General features: G+C 39.4%; 1 protein-coding gene across 4 annotated transcripts in view; it reads right to left on the bottom strand.

The window, feature by feature from the left end:
- Window positions 1-20,799, bottom strand: part of HPS3 (HPS3 biogenesis of lysosomal organelles complex 2 subunit 1) — an 86,422-nt gene that overhangs the window by 59,704 nt on the left and 5,919 nt on the right. For all 4 annotated transcript variants that reach the window (XR_011074279.1, XM_068546077.1, XM_068546078.1 and 1 more), the window contains exons 2-7: window positions 12,267-12,758; window positions 11,545-11,716; window positions 11,358-11,443; window positions 8,094-8,286; window positions 3,577-3,658; window positions 978-1,132 (exon numbers count right to left, since the gene is read on the bottom strand). Coding sequence is in view for 3 of the 4 variants with exons in the window: in XM_068546077.1 (XP_068402178.1) it covers window positions 978-1,132; window positions 3,577-3,658; window positions 8,094-8,286; window positions 11,358-11,443; window positions 11,545-11,716; window positions 12,267-12,758 (1,180 nt within the window). In the remaining variant the exon portion in view is untranslated. The remainder of the gene's footprint in view (window positions 1-977; window positions 1,133-3,576; window positions 3,659-8,093; window positions 8,287-11,357; window positions 11,444-11,544; window positions 11,717-12,266; window positions 12,759-20,799) is intronic.

The following is a 20,799-nucleotide window of genomic DNA, read 5'->3' as shown; positions in this document are numbered from 1 at the left end:
AAATGAATTTTCAAATAAATTAGAATTTTTAAAAAAATCATCTAAAAATATACAATACTTTTAAGATGTCAAATGTGTGAGATTACAAGCTATTTTTCCTCTCGCCAGAAAGCTTTTAGGATCAGTCAGTCTCAGACCACTTTGTGCACACTCTAAGTGACCAGTTACCCAAGGGAACCTGGTTATTCCTGCTGGTGGAACAAAGCACAGGCGCAAATAATTCAAAAAAGCTTAAACTTATGTTAAAAATGGAAAACAATGTTCGACTTGAAATACAATCTGTGTTCCTCCCCTGCAAACAGATTTCTTTCCTACTTAATTTTCCATAGGGGAATGTTCAAATTAGATTGCATTCCCTACCACTAAGTTCACAGTATAGAAAACATCGAATTTCAGAAGCATAACTACTCTGGAATTAAGTATTCTATTCCAAACAATGTGAAAGCAGAAAACCGAAGTGTCAACCTGAGATTAGAATAATGCACTTTTACTCTAAGGTAGATTAACACATAATCTATACATCATGAATGTGCCTTAAGGTAAGAAATGCATTGTTAATTTCTTTTTCATTGAAATACCAGAAAATAATCTTTGGATAAAAATGTAGCCACTTAAAGGCCAAAGAAGAAAAATAATAAAGAGCCTTGTCATTTGGATCAGCATAAGAGGCTCTGTCTTACTTGTTAATTACACAAAAAGGCATGCCCTTTAACTTCTTATCTAAAACACCACAGATATTTACTGAACTAATTTCATACTTTATCTTCTTCTAAAAGTTCAAGGTCAATTATAAAGGATATTCTAGAGCCCATTAGAAACTTCTTTTCTTACTCTGGAAAAAGAACGCCTAGAAAAGCTATCTGATCATTCAAAGCTTTTATTTAAAAAAATATCAACAAAGATGTATGCAAAATATAGCAGTAACAATTCATTCCAGAAACTTTCGCAGGAATGTCTGGGGTTGAGGGGATGCTTACAGAAGCCTCTTGGGTGACTCTCTTCTCTCTGGAATTGTTTCAGGGTCTGCCTTGGTCAGAAGTATAACGTGGTTTTTAAAGTGACAGATGGCTTTCAAGCCTATGAAAAGCTGTATTCTTAAAGCACAGACATCCATACTGACAGGTGGGCAAGCCTAATAAGGAAAAAAAATCGGAAATTTAGCCAAGGAATAAAGTGCATGAACTTTAATCTTCAAAAATCAATCTATTTGATACAATGTCTCCTTCAGCCTCACTCTCCCCCCAAATAATTCAAATTCCTATTCTTATCAGAGTAAGAGGTTATCCTATCTAAACTATTTAACCAACTATCTCATCCATGTGTCTGCCAAAGAGCTACTTAGTATCTGTTGACTTTGATTTAAGGAATGCAGAGAGTGGGTACACCTGAGGCCCCTCAAAGCTGCGGGAACTCTCTGCCTTACAGAAACCTTCCAGGAGCCCAGCCCTGGGCTGATTACCTGCCACCCAGGAAATTCCCCACTAACAGTGGTTTGGCTCAGGGTACGTTCGAGTGGCCTCTTTAGACAAAATGAGACACTATAAAAGGACATTGTACTTTCAGGTAGAGTACATAAAATGGTTTCTTAGTGGATGCGTGTGTACGAAAGAAACACTCTCGTGTTCCGATGGCCTCTGTTAGCTCTGTAGATGTGAACACTGCCTGGAACAGCCAACAGGCTGGGGTGTGTCAGGCAAACTGGAGGAAATCCTGGACCAGAAGCCAGCCTCCTGTCCTTATAAGGGACCATTCAGTCATGTAGAATGGATACGAAAGATAATGGAAGAGCTCCTTCTGCGACTCACAAAATGGTGCTGCCAGGCCTTCCCCTCTCCTCCATTAATGCGGTTTTGATTCTGAGGTCATCTTCATTGTCCCTTTTGTACAAAGCACATGGGGGAAAACCTCCATCTATTGTTTACATTCCTAAGAATAGCTCGGGTGGCCTTGGTTGATGCTGAGCCAGAATCTCAGAGGAAAAGGGAAATGAAGATCGCGTGTACTTTGGTCCCGACCCTGAGGTTGTGAAACCTTTCTCAGACACCGAAGCTCCCAAAGCCTGAGTCAGCAAGGGAGCAAAATGATGGTGTGCTCATTCAGGGGCATCTAGGATTTCAGAATGGTGGAATCGCAGGGAAGGGGGAGCCGGGAGGTGTGATCATCACCGACCTTCCCTCCGCCACCTTCAGGAGGACTGGCCTCAGGGGCAGCGTTCCCCACCAGCTGCCCATCTCTCCTCTTTTCTACCTTCCTTTCTTCTGTGTTCCTTCCCTCTGGTTTTATGAGACTCTGATAAGGCCTAGAACTGAGATTTATTTCCAAATGCAGATTGATCCTACCTCAATCTGTTATGTACCCCTCACTCCACCATCACTACCTACACAAGCCTATGTCTCTCTGAGGTTTAAAACAAAAAACAAGGCAAGATGGGGTGCGGAGAGAGGAAGCAAGAGACAAAGAATCTGTCACCTTTCCATTCTTACTAGAGACATAACATTTATTTTTAAAATAATCTCCTGAAAAGGCTATGTGTATATCTTAAACACAGACAGAAAGGCATGGGAAAGCTATGATTCTGATTTCCCAAGAGGCTGAAGGTAGGCAGTAAGCCTGGTCAGCAGCAGAAAGCGATAGGCAGCCCATAGCAAAAAAGAACTCAGACACAATTTCCAGAAAACGCCAGTGCATATCACAATTTGGGTGACAGGGATAATGGAAGAGTGCCTCAGACACATTAAGTACTACACACCATCATCACTGAACACTCATTTTTCCAGGAAAAGGCGTTCCAGCTGCCAGATGGACGTTAACATGTGAAATAGAGGCCATCATAACTTGGGGGTTCCCTACAGCACGGATATGCACAGCAAACACCCATTCAAATAGCTTATGCTCCAGAGGTAAAACTGCACATGAGGAATATGATGCAAATGATTTCTGAGAACAGAAATTCAAGGTCAGAAAATAGAGAATTTCATCATAAAACTGCCTCTGTTTATTTGGCGGTCAAGAGCTTTTCAGAGACTAAGCGTATTACTACTCACTAAAAACGAGGTTACTGATCTAGAATATCCATTTACACTAGATCAAAACTACAAAACTACAGAAAAGTTGTGGAAGGCTTTGTAAAACGATTAAAGAATTAAAGGCATATCTGATAACAGTATAAATAAATCATCTGAATGCTCTGTATTCACTTTTGTGCTCTTGAATATACTGATTTCTGTACTGTTTTGTTAACAGCTCTATACAATTGCCACCAATACTTCTATTAAATGAATAAAATTGTAGTATACCATAGTTGTGAAGTGCTCTCTCTGAAGTTGCACTATATATATATTCTTTACCAAATTTTTAAAACTATGCATTATATCTAAATTCTGAGTAAAATGTTTTCAAAGTAATCTTAAAAATTACCATCTAAACCACAAATCGCAAAATGCTTATCATTTTACATTCCAACGTTCTAATTGAAAAAACAAGACTTTAATGTTTGCCAAGCTTAGACACAAAGAGCAAATTTGCAAGCACTCATACTGTGATCTTTAGGTTGCACTGTCATAAGCCAGCTCTAACCTTCAGGGTGGTGTCCACATACGGGTCCTCCTCCCGAGCGGCCGCCGCACTGCACCGCACTGTGTAACACTGCAGGTTGTTACTGAGGAAGAGGAGAGATGCCACTGAACAAAGTGGAGGCCAGGAACCAATGTGCCCACTGTTGGGAGGATTTCACAGGAGCACAGAGCAATGGCAGGGGTGGGGGAAGACCCAAGTATTTGTCAGATGCTGACAAGTTAGGCTACTTCTTAACAAGGAGAGTACCTCAGAAACCCTATGGAGTGTCTTTTTAAATATGTGACTGGTCCCCACCTCACTCCGACCCAAATCATAATCTCTTAGGGGCTGAATCTAGACACGTATATTTCTACAAAGCTCCTCGTATGACGTACACTCCTAGTTAAGAACCATGGATCTGGGTCAATACCCTCATCTTATAGACAAAATCATGCCCCTGGGATCTGCCCGAAGTACAGAGAGGTGACTATTAAAGCCAAGGTTAGAACCCAAGTTTACTGATTATTATCTCAGGATGTAATGGAGCCTGGATTATGCTGGGCGACAGACTTATATTATGCAAACCCAATCCAACGGTAGAAGAGAAAATCAGAGACTGTCTGAAGGAAACTTCAGAATTACCTAGTCCAGCAGCTTGTTTTTAAAGATTAGGGCCTGCAAGGTACATGATTGGTCCAAGTCCTCTCTGGAGAACGGAGTTAAATTAGACCCCAGGTCTCCTCACTCTTCACACTCCTCTAGCTCTTTCCACAACCCCAGGCTATGTCTGCACAGCAAAGCAACCTGGAGACCCCACAGTAAGTGCTTGGAGACTTACAAGTCAACCCTCCAACACTGACATTGAAAACCATCAATGGTTAACTTAGAAATTGTTACGAAACCCATCTTGTCGTGGGTTCCCAGGAATGATTTTTAAAAACAAATCAGAGGGCTTCCCGGGTGGCGCAGTGGTTAAGAATCCGCCTGCCAATGCAGGGGACACGGGTTCAAGCCCTGGTCCGGGAAGATCCCACATGCAACTAAGTCCGTGCACCACAACTACTGAGCCCACGAGCCACAACTACTGAAGCCCATGCGCCTAGAGCCTGTGCTCCGCAACAAGAGAAGCCACGGCAATGAGAAGCCCACGCACTGCAACAAAGAGTAGCCCCTGCTCACTACAACTAGAGAAAGCCCGTGTGCAGCAACAAAGACCCAACGACGTAGCCAAAAAAATAAATAAAATTTTTTAAAAATCAGAAAGTGAGAGAAGTAAAGATGAACTCTACTGAAATAAAAAAATGAAGGACTAAAACAAATCTAACAATAACCTTAAAATAGAAGAAATACTTCTTTAACAAGAGAATCGTTCTGACATTTTCACAGTTGCAAGACTTGGCACGATGTAGAGGCATCAGTCAGGACTCTCCATCTGTTTGCTGGGGCTTCCACTTTGGTCTCAGCCCACTGTCAACTGTGTCCATGTCCAGAGAGATCTAGGATGTGACCTCTGGCGTCATGACAATAGCTGGGATGGCAGCCCCACCGCTTAGAAATCTGGGGTAGAGGGTGCCCTCACGAAGGAAACTGAACAGAAGGGACTTTGAGATACTGGGAACCAAAAGAAGTACCTGCAGTGGGGTCAGAGTAGCTATGACCACAAAGATGACCTTTAGGTTCTAGAGATAAAAAGGCTGCATCCTCCGACTCACCTCCAGCAACATTAATCCAGCTATTAGCTATCGCTGGAATACTAAGCAGAAGTATAAGAGAAGAACAAAGTGAACTGAAGTGTGCTGGCCTGGAAAGACGACCAGGATACGCTGCTAAGCGAAGCAGAAAGGTGCTGAAAAGTGGACATCATATGATCCACTTCTGTAAAAAACAAACCATAGCTGTGTACGTATTCTTTTTTAAAAAAAAAAGTTGGATGAATATAGACCAAGTGTTGACAAGGTTGACTCTGAGAAGGCAGATTATGGGAGGCCTTCCGATTCATGTATGTCTACAAGGATAACATTTTATTACATAATTTTATATTGTTCTTAGAGTCTTTTAAAAAATATTTTATTGCTTTTTTTTTAGGGTATATAAACACATCACTATTCAAGAAACTTTTCAAGGCAAACTTATGGATCAAGATATTTCTAAAATACATATCTATTGGGTAAAATAAAAAATATGTAAAAATTAGTTCAACAATATAGGATTTTAAATATAGGGGTGGGGAATCTTTATTAAGAATCTGAATTTACATATAACAACTGCTATTCTAATGTCTAATGCTTCCATAGTCAGGTTAATGATGTCAGAGTATCTTTTGGTGCTAATATTGAGAAAAGCTTCAATAATTTCCCACCTGGAAGCAGGCAAAGCCCACAGATTTTAAGTCTCTTCAAGCCCTCACTATACTATGTTTTCAGGACTCTATATTCCAAACTAGTTCATGACTTATACTTTGGGTGGAGGGGCATTTAGAGGGTCCACTCACTAAATTCTCAGTGTCCTGTACATTTATGCAATCAGATGGATAAAAGATAGTCTGTTGTATAAATATTTGGGGGCAGAAATAAATATTTTCTTCCTTCTTTCTCCCTCTAATTTTTCCTTGGTTTCTGAGAAGCTATAGTTTTCTGGATTCTTCAGCATCTTTACAGACCCTTCTCTTTTTCCCCTCGCTTTCTAAACATGACTTTCACCAATTTAGTTCTCCAACTACTTTCCTCTGTCTACACATTCTTGGGGTCATGATCACTACTTTGATAATGAGCTCTTTTTTGTTGGTAATAAAAATATCTCAGCTTTCCCTTTTCCCTAATCTTCAGTCCTATGTGTCCAAAAACCTATCAACATTTCCTCTTGGTATTCCCTAAGCACCTCAAACTCCAATGTCTAAACCAAACTCTTCTTTCACCCCATGCCATAGCAGCCTCCATTCTTTCATAAAAGCAGGCTCAAAACTGGTGGGTTTTCTCATGTCTTCTCCATACCCAGTATCCCACTAGACATCAAGTCTTGTAATTCTCTCCCATCCATGCTTTCTTCTCTTCTCACTGCTACTGCCCTGCCCAAATGCAATCCCTCATTATCCTTACTGAACCATCCCAATAGCTCATTATCTATGTTCAAACCATCCTCCACAGTGGCCACCACTCATTTTCCTAAAGCAATGCTCTATTCACATCCCTTTCTTTGGTCAAAATCTCAAAAAATTCCTTAATTTCCAAAGCCCTGAGTTCTCTCTCAAGCACTGTTTTCCCCATTTCTCTCTGTTTCAGCTCCTTTACGTTTAAAGGACATAACTACACAACACTTTGGAAATTAAAAAGACTAGCTACCTCCACACTGTTCGTTTAAGGAACACACAATAGCATTTCTCCCTACACCAGAGAGTGAGAAGACAGGGGAGTACCTCCGCTAGGAGTGGGTGTCAGAATCTCCAGGTGGGTCCTGTGCTGTGTGAAATACACTCCAGCACCCGCTGGAGATTCTGATATTACCACTCAGTTGAAAAAAAAAAAAAAATCACTGTCCTATGCGATTAATTATTGGACACTCCTGCAAACCTGGACATAGCTTTGTTTATAGCTTTCCCTCTATCTAGAATGTCTTTCTCTTCCAATCTCTATCTGTCAAATTCTAACTAGCTTTCGGGCTTCACTTCAAACACAAAAACCTTACCTGTGTGACTCAGCCAGAAGTAATTTCCCTCCTCCCACAGCCTACGCCCCTTTCACGAAGTCTTAAGACATTTTCCACTAATCTCCTAGTGTATGTGTCCCTTGTCTCTAGCCCTCTCTTATGTTGTTGCTTCAGAAAGCAGATGGTGTGCCTTATTCACAGGTGGTTGGCCAGAGGGCTTAATGCAGTGCCTTGACTATAATCTAAACTGACAAAAAACAGGAAATAAAACCATAAGCATCACTTACTGCTGAGATAAAAGGAAATGACATTAAAGCCCTGCTCAGGAACCCAGTTTACATGCCAGATTACTAGGGTAAGGCAACTCAGAAGACGTCCACCACCAGTTAGCCACGTGACCTTGACCACCCCCAACCTCTGGTTTCTTTCCCCATCTACACTACTCAGAGGGTAGAATCAGGTAGTCTTTCTGGCCTCTGGACAGTCCTACACCATTATCAATTAACTCAACTCATACGGAAAAGATAGGACAGCAGTGAAAAAAAAATTAGGAAATCTAAAACAAAGTCTAAAGAGATGCCCTGACTGGCCCCACTGACTTTTCATTAGAATTCCCTATGAAAATCTTCCCTCATGAAGAACTTTATACTTCCTTAGAAAGATCCCCATCCAGTCTAAGAAAATAAAACAAAGGCAAAACCGGAATCTACATCTCTGACATTGAAAAGGCAGGTATGGGCCATTAGAAAAAGAACAAAAAAAAACCCCAGATGTATATCATTAATTTACAGTGCTATACACCGGTGCACATAATTCTCATTTAAGGATTTAGAAAGCACCTCAAGAATTTACAGAGAAATAAGTGACGCAAAAGCCAGCAAGTGACTGGAACATACCTCGTGATGACATGCAAAAATTGTGGTGTGAGCACCGCCTGCTGAGACTTCTCAGGATACTGGTAGACTGACATTAATTCAACAGATTTGACAACCATGTACAGATAGCCCACATGAGGTAATGAGAAAAAACAAAACAGGCTCAGCAACTCTTTTTCCTGAGATGAATTTTTTCTCTCAGAAGTAAGAGACCCTGCATGAAAAAAACAAACAAAAAAACAAACCAACCATGAAACCAGTAAATAAAGGGAACCAATATTTTGACTTTTCTATGCAAAAAAGTCTATCAATGGAGAACCAAAGAGTTGCTTAGGGGAAGTTGCTCTTTATATAAGAATGCCAGTAAAAAAAGAAAAAGGAGTGATATAATATCACCATTTGAAACCTAATAAATTAACAGATCTAGGTGATCACCATCAATGGTTGTTAACCATTGATTAACCAATGGTTGTTAACAAAAAGAGCCAACCTAATACTATGTACCTTCCAAGAGAACTCAACACTACTTGTGTTACCAAAAAAAAAATCATGATCATCACCATCATCTGATCAAGCCTGTCTAGAACACCATCAATAGAAATATAATGTGAGTTATATATGTAATTTGAAGTTTTCTAGTAGTCACTTTTTAAAAAATAAAAAGCAGGCCAAATTTTAAAAATATATTGTATTAATCCAACACATCCAAAATATTATCATTCCAATAAGCAATCAATAAAAAATTGAGATTTTTATATTCTTTTTTGTTGTACTAAATCTTTAAGACCTAGTGTTAATTTTACATTTACAGCATATCTTAATTTAGACTAGTCACATTTCAAAGTGCTCAATTGCAGCATGTGACTAATGGCTACCATACTGAACAATGCAGTTTTAGATCAGAGGGAAATACAGGGGATACAGGAAAATGTTAAATGACACTGTGGGGAGTCAATCAGCAAAATCCAGATTGTGGGAAATTCTGCAGTAATAGTCCAGTTTCTTGCTAACTAAATTGCAAAGAAAAAAGAGAGGGGAAGGCAGAGCCTACATATTAAAAGAGACGTAGAAGACATCGGAACCAATTGCAACGTATGAACCTTACTTGGAATCTGATTCAAACAAGTAAATTGCAGAAAAAATTTTTTTAGACAATCAGGGAAATTTGAACAACTGACGGGTATTTGATGATATCAAGCCATTTTTTTAAAATGTGAAATTACATTTGGGGTTTGTTTAAATAAAAGAATCCTTTTCTTTTAGAAACACATGCTGAAATATTTAGAGATGAAAAGGTATAAACTCTTGGATTTGCATAAAAATAATCTGGCATGGGGTGGGGTGTGGTTATGAGGCTACACTGTTGAAGCTGTGTGATGGGTACATAGGGGTCACTGTACTATTTTCTCTACATCTGTATGCTTGAAATTTTTCATAATCAAAGTGTTTAAAAAAAACATATGCTCTGATTGATACCCTTCAAGGACACCCATCAATAACAGAAGAAAGTTCAATTACGGCACTTTCCACAATTGGCCCAAAGCAACTGATCCAGTTTCTACTTCCTCTTCTTTCCTACACACATCTGTGCTCTAGTTAGACAGAGCTGCTTGCTCATCTCCAAACACACATGGTGGTTTTACACCTTGCACGTGTTGGTTCCCTTTATGTAATACCTTACCAAAATGTCCAACTTCTAAAAATTTTACTCATCCATCAGGGCCCAGCTCATACGTGTACTACCCATCTCCTCATTTGTCCACTAAGTAAACATCCATCAGACACCTCAGACACCTACTACGTGCCACTGTTCCAAGTTCTGGGTATACCACAGTGCACAAGACAAAGTAACTGCATTCATTCTAGTGAGGGGGAGTGGGGTGGAGAATGAACAAACTCTGCAGTATGTGGAGAGGGAACAGTTTAAATAGAGAAGTCAGAGAAGTTCTCTGTGGCGAGGTGATACTTGAGCTGTGAAGTGAAGAACTGGAAGACACCAAGTAACGCAAGCTCTGAGGGAGGTTCCTTCTGAGCACTGGAAGAGTAAGTTAACAGGTCTTAGATAAGAGTGTGCTCGGTGTATCTGAGGAACAGAGAAAAGCCACATGGATGGAGAATTGTAAGAGGGTGAGTGGGACAAGAAGAGCTCCGAGTCAGGGTCATGGAGGCCATGAAAAGGATCTGGGCTTTTGTTCCAGGTGCTGTGGGAAACCCCTGGATAAAGAGCTAACCCTCTAAGGTGGCTGTGTGCCCTCTGGTCTCCTGCCTCGTGTTACACCTCCCTCTCCCCTGCTTCTCTCAGTTCCGCAAGCAAAGATTCTCCCTCGGCCACAAGGCCTTCACTGTACCAACTGTACTGCTTCCTCTGTACCAACCCTATCCCCAAATCAGCCCCTATGCAGGTCCTCTTTCTCAGGAAGCCTTCCCTGACCCCAGGAGGAGGTCAGGATCTTTGGTTACACACTCTCAAGGCAGGGTTCCTCTCTCACAGAGCACTCAGGTCAGAGTGTAATTGTGTACTCCTTCCTGTGATCATTCCATTCATGTCTGCCTCCCCCCCGCAAGACAACAGGCTCCCTGCATACAAGTACTTTGCCTACTTTTTGCTCATTATTGGTTCCCTAGTATTCAGCACAATACCCGACATAGTAGGTACTCAGTAAATGTTTACTAAAAGAAAGAAAAAAATAATGAAGGTTATAAACACATTTAATCAGAAAAATATTCATATCTTTCCCTAGGCAACTCCCAAAGATATTAAGCAGGCCAGGACTAAGTACGAAACTTAATAGTGATTCTTAATCTCGGTTGCCCATCATATTGCTGGGGAGGTTTTAAAAAATACTGATGCCCAGGCTGCATAGCTGACCAATTAAGTCAGAATCTCCAACACGTAAAGACTGGGCAACAGTATCTTGAAAAGCATCCAAGTAAGGCCAATGTGCAGTAAGGTTGAAAACCACCGCTCTAAATGGATTTCCATTCAGTCCACATTCTCCCACCTGGCTCACAAGGCCATCATAAGCAGCTCTGGCAAATGACCCAGCTGGACCCAGATGAACCTCAGCTATAACAGGGCTTCCATTTCCCTTTTGGGACTAGTGACCATTTCAAAAAGGGAAATGGGTTCTGCCAGTCACGTCCTCTCCATGGCTTCTCCTAGGAGTCACGACTTCCCTTTCTAGCACTCACTGTTATTTGCTAAGGAACCTGCCCAAGGCCACAGGGAGCCTCAGTAGAAGAACCTAATCTATTTCTCACACCGGGCTCCCCTCCCATACTTACCTGTTTGGTAAATGGGTAGCAGCTGAAGTGAATGCAACTTGATGTCATCCGACAAGACATAGGATGAAATATCAGGAGCAAAACGTCTGTGAGTTTAAAGAGAGAGAGGGGGGAGAGATCTAATTTCCATGTACTTTAAGTAGGTAAATATATATTAAATGCTGGTGAATAAAAAGCTTTCTAATACCTGTAGAGCAGGTGCTGAACGTGGAAATATTTTATTTTTTCATCAGCTAATCCTGTTGACTCCAGCGTAACAGATACTCCAGACTGTTGGCTTTTTTCACCAAGAAGTTCCATGGGCTTTTGGCAGATAACAAAATCATCTGACTCAAGCTGCAAAGTTTCATTACTGATGTCTTAAAAAATAAAATTGAAGAAAATTATTTAATAACTCCAAGTACCCCTCCAATGCAAATTAGATTTCACAATATCCCCCCACCAATTAAACAGACATAGTAATAATTGAGGCACACACATCTCACATATTTATAAAGCACTATGATTCTGAAAAGTCTCAGCACTTGCTCATTTATCCCTCACAACTGATAAAGTACAATGGGATATTATCATCATCCCCATTTTACACATGAGGAAATTGAAACTCAGAGATGGTATTCCTAACCCAAGGTCATTCAGCTAGTAAATATGAGGGCTGGGACTAGAAACTCCTCATCCAGCAGCAGCTGTTTCATTATTTCTCATGACAAATATATGTTGAAACACATTTACATGCTACAGAATAAGATATGGGCAGCCAGATCATAAATCCAAATCCCATGTATTAGGAACAACTACATCATAAATAATGTGGCTTGCAATATACATACTAGAGCCTTTCAGACATTGCCAGAAATAAGGGTTTTCTCTGCACCCAAAACAGGAAAGTAAGCTAAATTCATTATTTACCTTCTGACAGTTTCACTGGATTGTTGGTCTTACGTGGATGGTGGTTAACACTCTCTCCATTTTTGGGGTCTGACTCCAGTTTTAGGATTAAAACTTCTAAGTCTGACATGACAGCGACATATCCAATACAAAAAGAAATTTCAACAGGGGTGATATTATCTATATGGATAATTAAAGAACGTTCAAAGTCCAATATTGAGAATTCTTCATTAATGATCTGATACTTCAAACTAAATAAAACTAACTTATTTGTGCAGCCAACAAGAAGGTCTCCTTTCACAGGGCAACAGGAAATGCACAGGGGAGCCTCAGAAAGTGGCATTTCCACAATAGACATCTGGTCTCTGAAGGTTTCACTGAAGGGTGCCTCCACGTCATGTCCGACCATTCGGATACACACTCGGGAGCTTTCAGTCCTTTTACTTCTCCAGTTCACATAAGCACGTAGAAACGTAGCTTTGTTTTTCTCTTCAATTGCTACCAAATAGTCTCCTGAGAAAGAAATAAGATTATCTTTAGAATTTGTAATTAGAAACCACCACGTACCTGGCACCATGAAAAGGAACTATAACTGAATCTAATGTGAATGTTTGAATTAAAGATTGACTAGAACGAAACTCTAAGTAACAGGATCTTAGGTGTATTTTTAACTAACAGACATTTAGATTCTGAAATACAATTTCCCCCCATTTTAATGTCTTAAGATAATCCATTAATTACTCATGAAGTTTACAGAGAAATTCTACGATTTATTCCTATGATAGCTCTAAGTGTTATTGTAGCTCTGAATCTACAGCTCTAACAAAGTTCTCCTGACATAAAGAGTTTCGTACTAGTGTGATGTTAAAATTAGGTATAAATTCAGGAACTCTGAAGAGGTTAGCAGAACTTATACTACAACTCTTCCCCTTCCCACAAAAGTCATATCTTCATGTCAACTCTGAGAAATAGGATAAAGCCATACATATTAAATAAAATTTCAATCCAAGTTAATTTTCCCTTAATTGTTGATTTTCTTAGATTTTTTTAAATTACAAAGTAATTTTGGAATTACTCTTTGTCGTGAGAAGTCAAAGTGATAAAGAGGTGCAAAATGAAAAGCATAATGATCTCTCCCCGGCAGTCCGATCCATGAGGAGACAATGTTAACACACATAGCCTAAACCCGTGTCCTTCTAAACCTTTCTTTCACATAAACCTAGATCATAGGGTGGTAGTTTGTCGTTTTTGTTTTTACCAAAATGGAATCACACTAAATATATTTAATAATCTGCAACTTTAAAAAATTACCAATGTATTACCAAAAGATTACCAAATATCTTTCCCTCCAGGTTAGATACATGGATATCTAACATCCTTTTCAATATCTGCAAAATATCCTGTATGTACATGTGCCATAATTTATTCAACAATTCAACAATACATTCAAGTATTTCCAGGTTTTTTTTGCTACTATACTTTATACTGTAATAAATAGGCCTATACCTATATATTTATTTAGTGGGTGGTAAGTTTCAATGGCATAGATTCTCAAAAGTAAGACTATTAGGTCAAAGGGCAGGTACATTTTTAATTTTAACACATATTGCCAGATTACAATCACAATTATGTAATAGAGATTCATGTTGTCACCAGCGCTGTTTAAACAGGCCTATTTCCCCACATCTTCACTAGGACTGACTCCATGTGATGGGGGAAACATGGACTCTAATGGTTATTATAATTTATATTTTCCAGACCACTTATAAAGCTGGCCATCTTATCCTATGTTTATTCAGCCATGTATAACTTCTCTTCTGCAAGTTATCTACTATTTTATTAGGTTGATTTTTCTTATCGAAGAAGAGCAGCAGCTCTCTGGGTAAAAGTGATAATTAATCCTTCATTGGCCATCAATAGCAAATCATTTTTGGTAGTCTATAGTTTGACTTTTGACTTTGTTATGGTTTGACTTTGTATGGCATCTTTTACAATATGTAACCAGCTATGTATCTTTTCCTTCTTGGCTTCTGTGTTTCCTAACTTGCTTAAACAGTCTCTTACGTCCTCCAGTTACATAAACACACACTTACGTATTCTATTTTAGTGGTTTTTTTATTTTTTTATTTTTTTTATTTTTATTTTTTGGCTGCATTGGGTCTTCGTTGCTGCGTGAGGGCTTTCTCTAGTTGCAGCAAGCAGGGGCTACTCTTCATTGCGGTGCACGGGCTTCTCATTGTGGTAGCTTCTCTTGTTGTGGAGCATGGGCTCTAGGCATGCAAGCTTCCGTGGTTGTGGCACGCAGGCTCAGCAGTTGTGGCTCACGGGCTCTAGAGCGCAGGCTCAGTAGTTGTGGTGCATGGGCTTGGTTGCTCCACAGCATGTGGGATCTTCCTGGACCAGGGATCGAACCTGGGTCCCCTGCATTGGAGGGCGGATTCTTAACCCTGCGCCACCAGGGAAGTCCTCATTTAAATTTTTAATCTTTAGAACTTTGTGGGTCAGAGGGGATAAGTCAGTGTTATTCTAAAAAGAAAACTTACTATATGCTAAACATTATTAGGTAAACAAGCTCTTTTCCAATGAACTGAAACTGAAATGCTGCTGTTAGCACACGAACTTCCCATATACAGATGCAGCAAGCAAGCAGGGGCAGCCCCTTTCTGCAAACACCAAGTGGGCTGGCCAAGCCCCTCCTCCTCCAGAATGAACCAGCCTTCAACAGAAGCAAACCTTCTCCTGTGCTGGTTCCTTTGATGTCACAGAGGTGGAGCCTGTACCTGTTCTCTCCCCGGAGATCTTGGTGGAATGCCTAAATATACCCTGCAGGCCCCATACATTTGCTCACTCTGTTCCAGAGAAGCAGTCTGATGGAGTTGGGGGCAAAAGATGCCTTGTGGTCTCCATCTTCCTTGAATTCCCTCAGTAAATACATTAAACAAAAATTTTTACTGTGGTAAAATATACATAAAACTTACCATTTTCACCATTTTTAAGTGTACAATTCAACGACTTTAAGTACATTCACACTGTTATGCAGCTATTACCACCATCTCCAAAACTTTTTCATCTTCCCAAAACTCTGACTCCATTAAACAATAACTCCCCATTCCTACCCTCTGTACATGGCTTTTATTACTTACATAATACAGTATAGCATCAATGCTGAACAGCATGATTATGTGCAATACATAAATATGAACTATTTGTACACATCTGCAGATTTAACTCAGAACTAAGGTACATAAAATTGAAAGCAAAACTAAGTGCGTTAAGAATAAAAGTGAGGGCTTCACTGGTGGCACAGTGGTTGAGAATCTGCCTGCCAATGCAGGGGACACGGGTTCGAGCCCTGGTCTGGGAAGATCCCACATGCCGCGGAGCAGCTGGGCCCGTGAGCCACAATTACTGAGCTTGCACGTCTGGAGCCTGTGCTCCTCAACAAGAGAGGCCGCGATAGTGAGAGGCCCGCGCATCGCGATGAAGAGTGGTCCCCACTTGCCACAACTAGAGAAAGCCCTCGCACAGAAACGAAGACCCAACACAGCCAAAAATAAATAAATAAATAAAGTTTGCCCTTGAATTAAAAAAAATAAAAATAAAATAAAAATAAAGCGTACTTAACAAAAAAAAGAATAAAAGTGAGGGGGTGGAGTCAAGATGGAGGACTAGGAGAACATGGAATTCGCGTCTCCGCACGACCAAGGCACCTACCTGGCACCGGTGGGGGATCACAGATACCTAAGGGGACAGGAGGAACCACCAGCGACCGGGTCCTGAGCCTAGGCCCCGCCCCATGCTAAAACATCACCCCCCCACCCGCCTAGGTCCTGCCCCACCCTAAACCCTGCCACTGCCTAAGTTCCACCCCTGCCTAAACTCCGCCCCCATAGCCAAGGCTTTTTTTTTTCTTCTTTCCTCTTTAACATTGGGGTTCTGTTTTACCTTGCTGATTCATTATTGTTGGTTCATTTATATTTTTATTTTTCCTAATAAATCTTTTATTTTTCTAATTTTATTTTATTCTTTATACTTTGTTATTGTTCTCTACTTTTGGCTTGTTCCCCCCCCTCCCCTTGTTTTTCTTTTTTCTGTTGTGGTTTTATTTTACCTTGTTGCAGTTGTTTCAATTGTATTTTTATTTTTCCTAATCTATTTTTTATCTTTCTAATTTTATTTTGTTTTTTATTCTTCAATATTGTAGCAGTACTATCGAAAAGTATATCACTTTTTCTTTTTTTTTTTTTTTTTGCCACAACACAAAGCCTGTGGGATTTGGTTCCCAGACCTGAGGTTGGGCCCCAGCTCCTGTGGTGGGAGCTCCGAGTCCGAAACACTGGGCTAACAGAAAACCTCAGACCCCAGCGAATATCAATCAGAGTGAGGCCTCCCAGAGGTCCTAATCTCAGCACCAAGACCCAGCTCTGTCCAACTCCCTGCAAACTCCAGTGCTGGATGCCTCAGGCCAAACAACCTGTAGGACAGGAATACAGCCCCACCCATCAAAAAAAAATGAAATGACAAAAAAATATGTTACAGACGAAAGCACAAGGTAAAAACCTATAAGACCAAATAAATGAAGATGAAATAGGCAACCTACCTGAAAAAGAATTCACAGTAGTGATAGTAAAGATGATCCAAAATCTCAAAAACAGAATGGAGAAAACAGAAGAAACATTAAACAAGGATCTAGAAGAACTAAGGGGCAAATAAACAGTGATGAACAACACAATAAGTGAAATTAAAAATACTCTAGAAGGAATCAATAGCAGAATAACTGAGGCAGAAGAATGGATAAGTGAGCTGGAAGATAAAATGGTGGAAATAACTGCCAGGGAGCAAAATAAAGAAAAAATAATGAAAAGAATTGAGGACAGTCTCAGAGACCTCTGGGACACCATTAAACACAGCAACATTCAAATTACAGGGGTCTCAGAAGAGAAAGAGAAAAAGAAAGGGACTGAGAAAATATTTGAAGAGCTTATAGTTGAAAACTTCCCTAACATGGGAAAGGAAATAGTCAATCAAGTCCAGGAAGCACAGAGAGTCCCATACAGTATAAACCCTAAGAGAAACATGCCGAGACACATATTAATCAAACTATCAAAAATTAAATACAAAGAAAAAATATTAAAAGCAGGAAGGGAAAAAAAACACATAACATACAAGGGAATCCCCATAAGGTTAACAGCTGATCTTTCAGCAGAAACTCTGTAAGCCAGAAGGGAGTGGCAGGACATACTTAAAGTGATGAAAGGGAAAAACCTACAACCAAGATTACTCTACACAGCAAGGATCTCATTCAGATTCCACAGGGAAATTAAAACCTTTACAGACAAGCAAAAGCTAAGAGAATTCAGCACCACCAAAGCAGCTTTACAACAAATGCTAAAGGAACTTCTCTAAGTGTGAAACACAAGAGAAGAAAAGGACCTACAAAAACAAACCCAAAATAATTAAGAAAGTGGTAATAGGAAAAAACATATCAATAATTACCTTAAATGTAAATGGATTAAATACTCCAATCAAAAGACACAGACTGGCTGAATGGATACAAAAACAAGACCCATATATATGCTGTCTGCAAGAGACCCACTTCAGACCTAGGGACACATACAGACTGAAAGTGAGGGGACAGAAAAAGATATTCCATGCAAATGGAAATCGAAAGAAAGCTGGAGTAGCAATTCTCATATCGGACAGAATAGACTTTAAAATAAAGACCATTACAAGAGACAAAGAAGGACACTACATAATGATCAAGGGATCAATCCAAGAAGAAGATATAACAATGGTAAGTATTTATGCACCCAACATAGGAGCGCCTCAGTACATAAGGCAAATGCTAACAGCCATAAAAGGGGAAATCGACAGTAACACAGTCATAGTAGGTGACTTTAACACCCCACTTTCACCAATGGACAGATCATCCAAAATGAAAATGAATAAGGAAACACAAGCTTTAAATGACATATTAAAAAAGATAGACTTAATTGATATTTATAGGACATTCCATCCAAAAACAGCAGAATACACTTTCTTCTCAAGTGCTTATGGAATATTCTCCAGGGTAGACCATATTGTGGGTCACAAATCAAGCCTTGGTAAATTTAAGAAAATTGAAATTGTGTCAAGTATCTTTTCCGACCACAACGCTAAGAGACTAGATATCAATTACAAGAAAAAATCTGTAAAAAATACAAATACATGGAGGCTGAACAATATGCTACTAAATAACCAAGAGATCACTGAAGATATCAAAGAGGAAATCAAAAAATACCAAGAAACAAATAACAATGAAAACACGATGACCCAAAACCAATGGGATGCAGCAAAAGCAGTTCTAAGAGGGAAGTTTATAGCAATACAATCCTAACTCAAGAAACAAGAAAAATCTCAAATCAACAACCTAACCTTACACCTAAAGCAATTAGAGAAAGAAGGACAAAAAAACACCAAAGGTAGCAGAAAGAAAGAAATCATAAAGATCAGATCAGAAATAAATGAAAAAGAAATGAAGGCAACAATAGCAAAGATCAATAAAACTAAAAGCTGGTTCTTTGAGAAGATAAACAAAATTGATAAACCATTAGCCAGACTCATCAAGAAAAAAAGGGAGAAGACTCAAATCAACAAAATTACAAATGAAAAAGGAGAAGTAACAACTGACACTGCAGAAATACAAAGGATCATGAGAGATTACTACAAGCAACTATATACCAATAAAATGGACAACCTGGAAGAAATGGACAAATTCTTAGAAAAGTACAACCTTCTGAGACTGAACCAGGAAGAAATAGAAAATATAAACGGACTAATCACAAGCACTGAAATTGAAACTGTGATCAATAATCTTCCAAAACACAAAAGCCTGTGACCAGATGGCTTCACAGGCAAATTCTATCAAACATTTATAGAAGAGGTAACACCTATCCTTCTCAAACCCTTCCAAATATAGCAGAGGGAGGAACACTCCCAAACTCATTCTACGAGGCCACCATCACCCTGATACCAAAACCTGACAGAGGTGTCACAAAAAAAGAAAACTACAGCCCAATATCACTGATGAACATAGATGCAAAAATCCTCAACAAAATACTAGCAAACAGAATCCAACAGCACATTAAAAGGATCATACACCATGATCAAGTGGGATTTATCCCAGGAATGCAAGGATTCTTCAATATATGCAAATCAATCAATGTGATACACCATATTAACAAACTGAAAGATAAAAACCATATGATAATCTCAATAGATGCAGAAAAAGCTTCAGACAAAATTCAGCACCCATTTATGACAAAAACTCTCCAGAAAGTGGGCATAGAGGGGACCTACCTCAACATACTAAAGGCCATATATGACAAATCCACATCCAACATCATTCTCAATGGGGAAAAACTGAAACCATTTCCTCTAAGATCAGGAAGAAGAAAAGGTTGCGCAGTCTCACCACTATTATTCAGCAAAGTTTTGGAAGTTTTAACCACAGCAATCAGAGAAGAAAAAGAAATAAAAGGAATCCAAATCGGAAAAGAAGAAGTAAAACTGTCACTGAAGATGACATGATACTATACATAGAGAATCCTAAAGATGCTACCAGAAAACTGCTAGACCTAATCAATGAATTTGGAAGAGTAGCAGGATACAAAATTAATGCACAGAAATCTCTTGCATTCCTATACACTAATGATGAAAAATCTGAAAGAGAAATTAAGGAAACACTCCCATTTACCATTGCAACAAAAAGAATAAAATACCTAGGAATAAACCTACCTAAGGAGACAAAACACCTGTATGTAGAAAACTATGAGACACTAATGAAGGAAATTAAAGATGATACAAACAGATGGAGGGATACACCATGTTCTTGGATTGGAAGAATCAACATTGTGAAAATGACTATACTACCCAAGCAACCTACAGATTCAGTGCAATCCCTATCACACTACCAATGGAATTTTTCACAGAACTAGAGCAAAAACTTTCACAATTTGTATGGAAACACAGAAGACCCCGAATAGCCAAAGCAATCTTGGGAAAGAAAAACGGAGCTGGCGGAATCAGGCTCCCTGATTTCAGACTATACTACAAAGCTACAGTAATCAAGACAATATGGTACTGGCACAAAAACAGAAATATAGATCAATGGAACAGGGTAGAAAGCTCAGAGATAAACCCATGCACATACGGTTACCTTATCTTTGATAAAGGAGGCAAGAGTATACGATGGAGAAAAGACAGCCTCTTCAGTAAGTGGTGCTGGGAAAACTGGACAGCTACATGGAAAAGCATGAAATTAGAACACTCCCTAACACCATATACAAAAATAAACTGAAAATTGATTAAAGACCTAAACGTAAGGCCAGACACTATAAAACTCTTAGAGGAAAACATAGGTAGAACACTCGATGACATAAATCACAGCAAGATCCTTTTTTGACCCACCTCCTAGAGAAATGGAAATAAAAACAAAAATAAACTAATGGGACCTAATGAAACTTAAAAGCTTTTGCACAACAAAGGAAACCATAAATAAGATGAAAAGACAACC

This window comes from Eschrichtius robustus, chromosome 6 (assembly GCF_028021215.1).
Source record: "Eschrichtius robustus isolate mEscRob2 chromosome 6, mEscRob2.pri, whole genome shotgun sequence".
In the NCBI taxonomy this organism is placed as follows: domain Eukaryota; kingdom Metazoa; phylum Chordata; class Mammalia; order Artiodactyla; family Eschrichtiidae; genus Eschrichtius; species Eschrichtius robustus.
The sequence above is the reverse complement of the archived record's forward strand: the minus strand, read 5'-3'. Positions and strand labels throughout refer to the sequence as shown.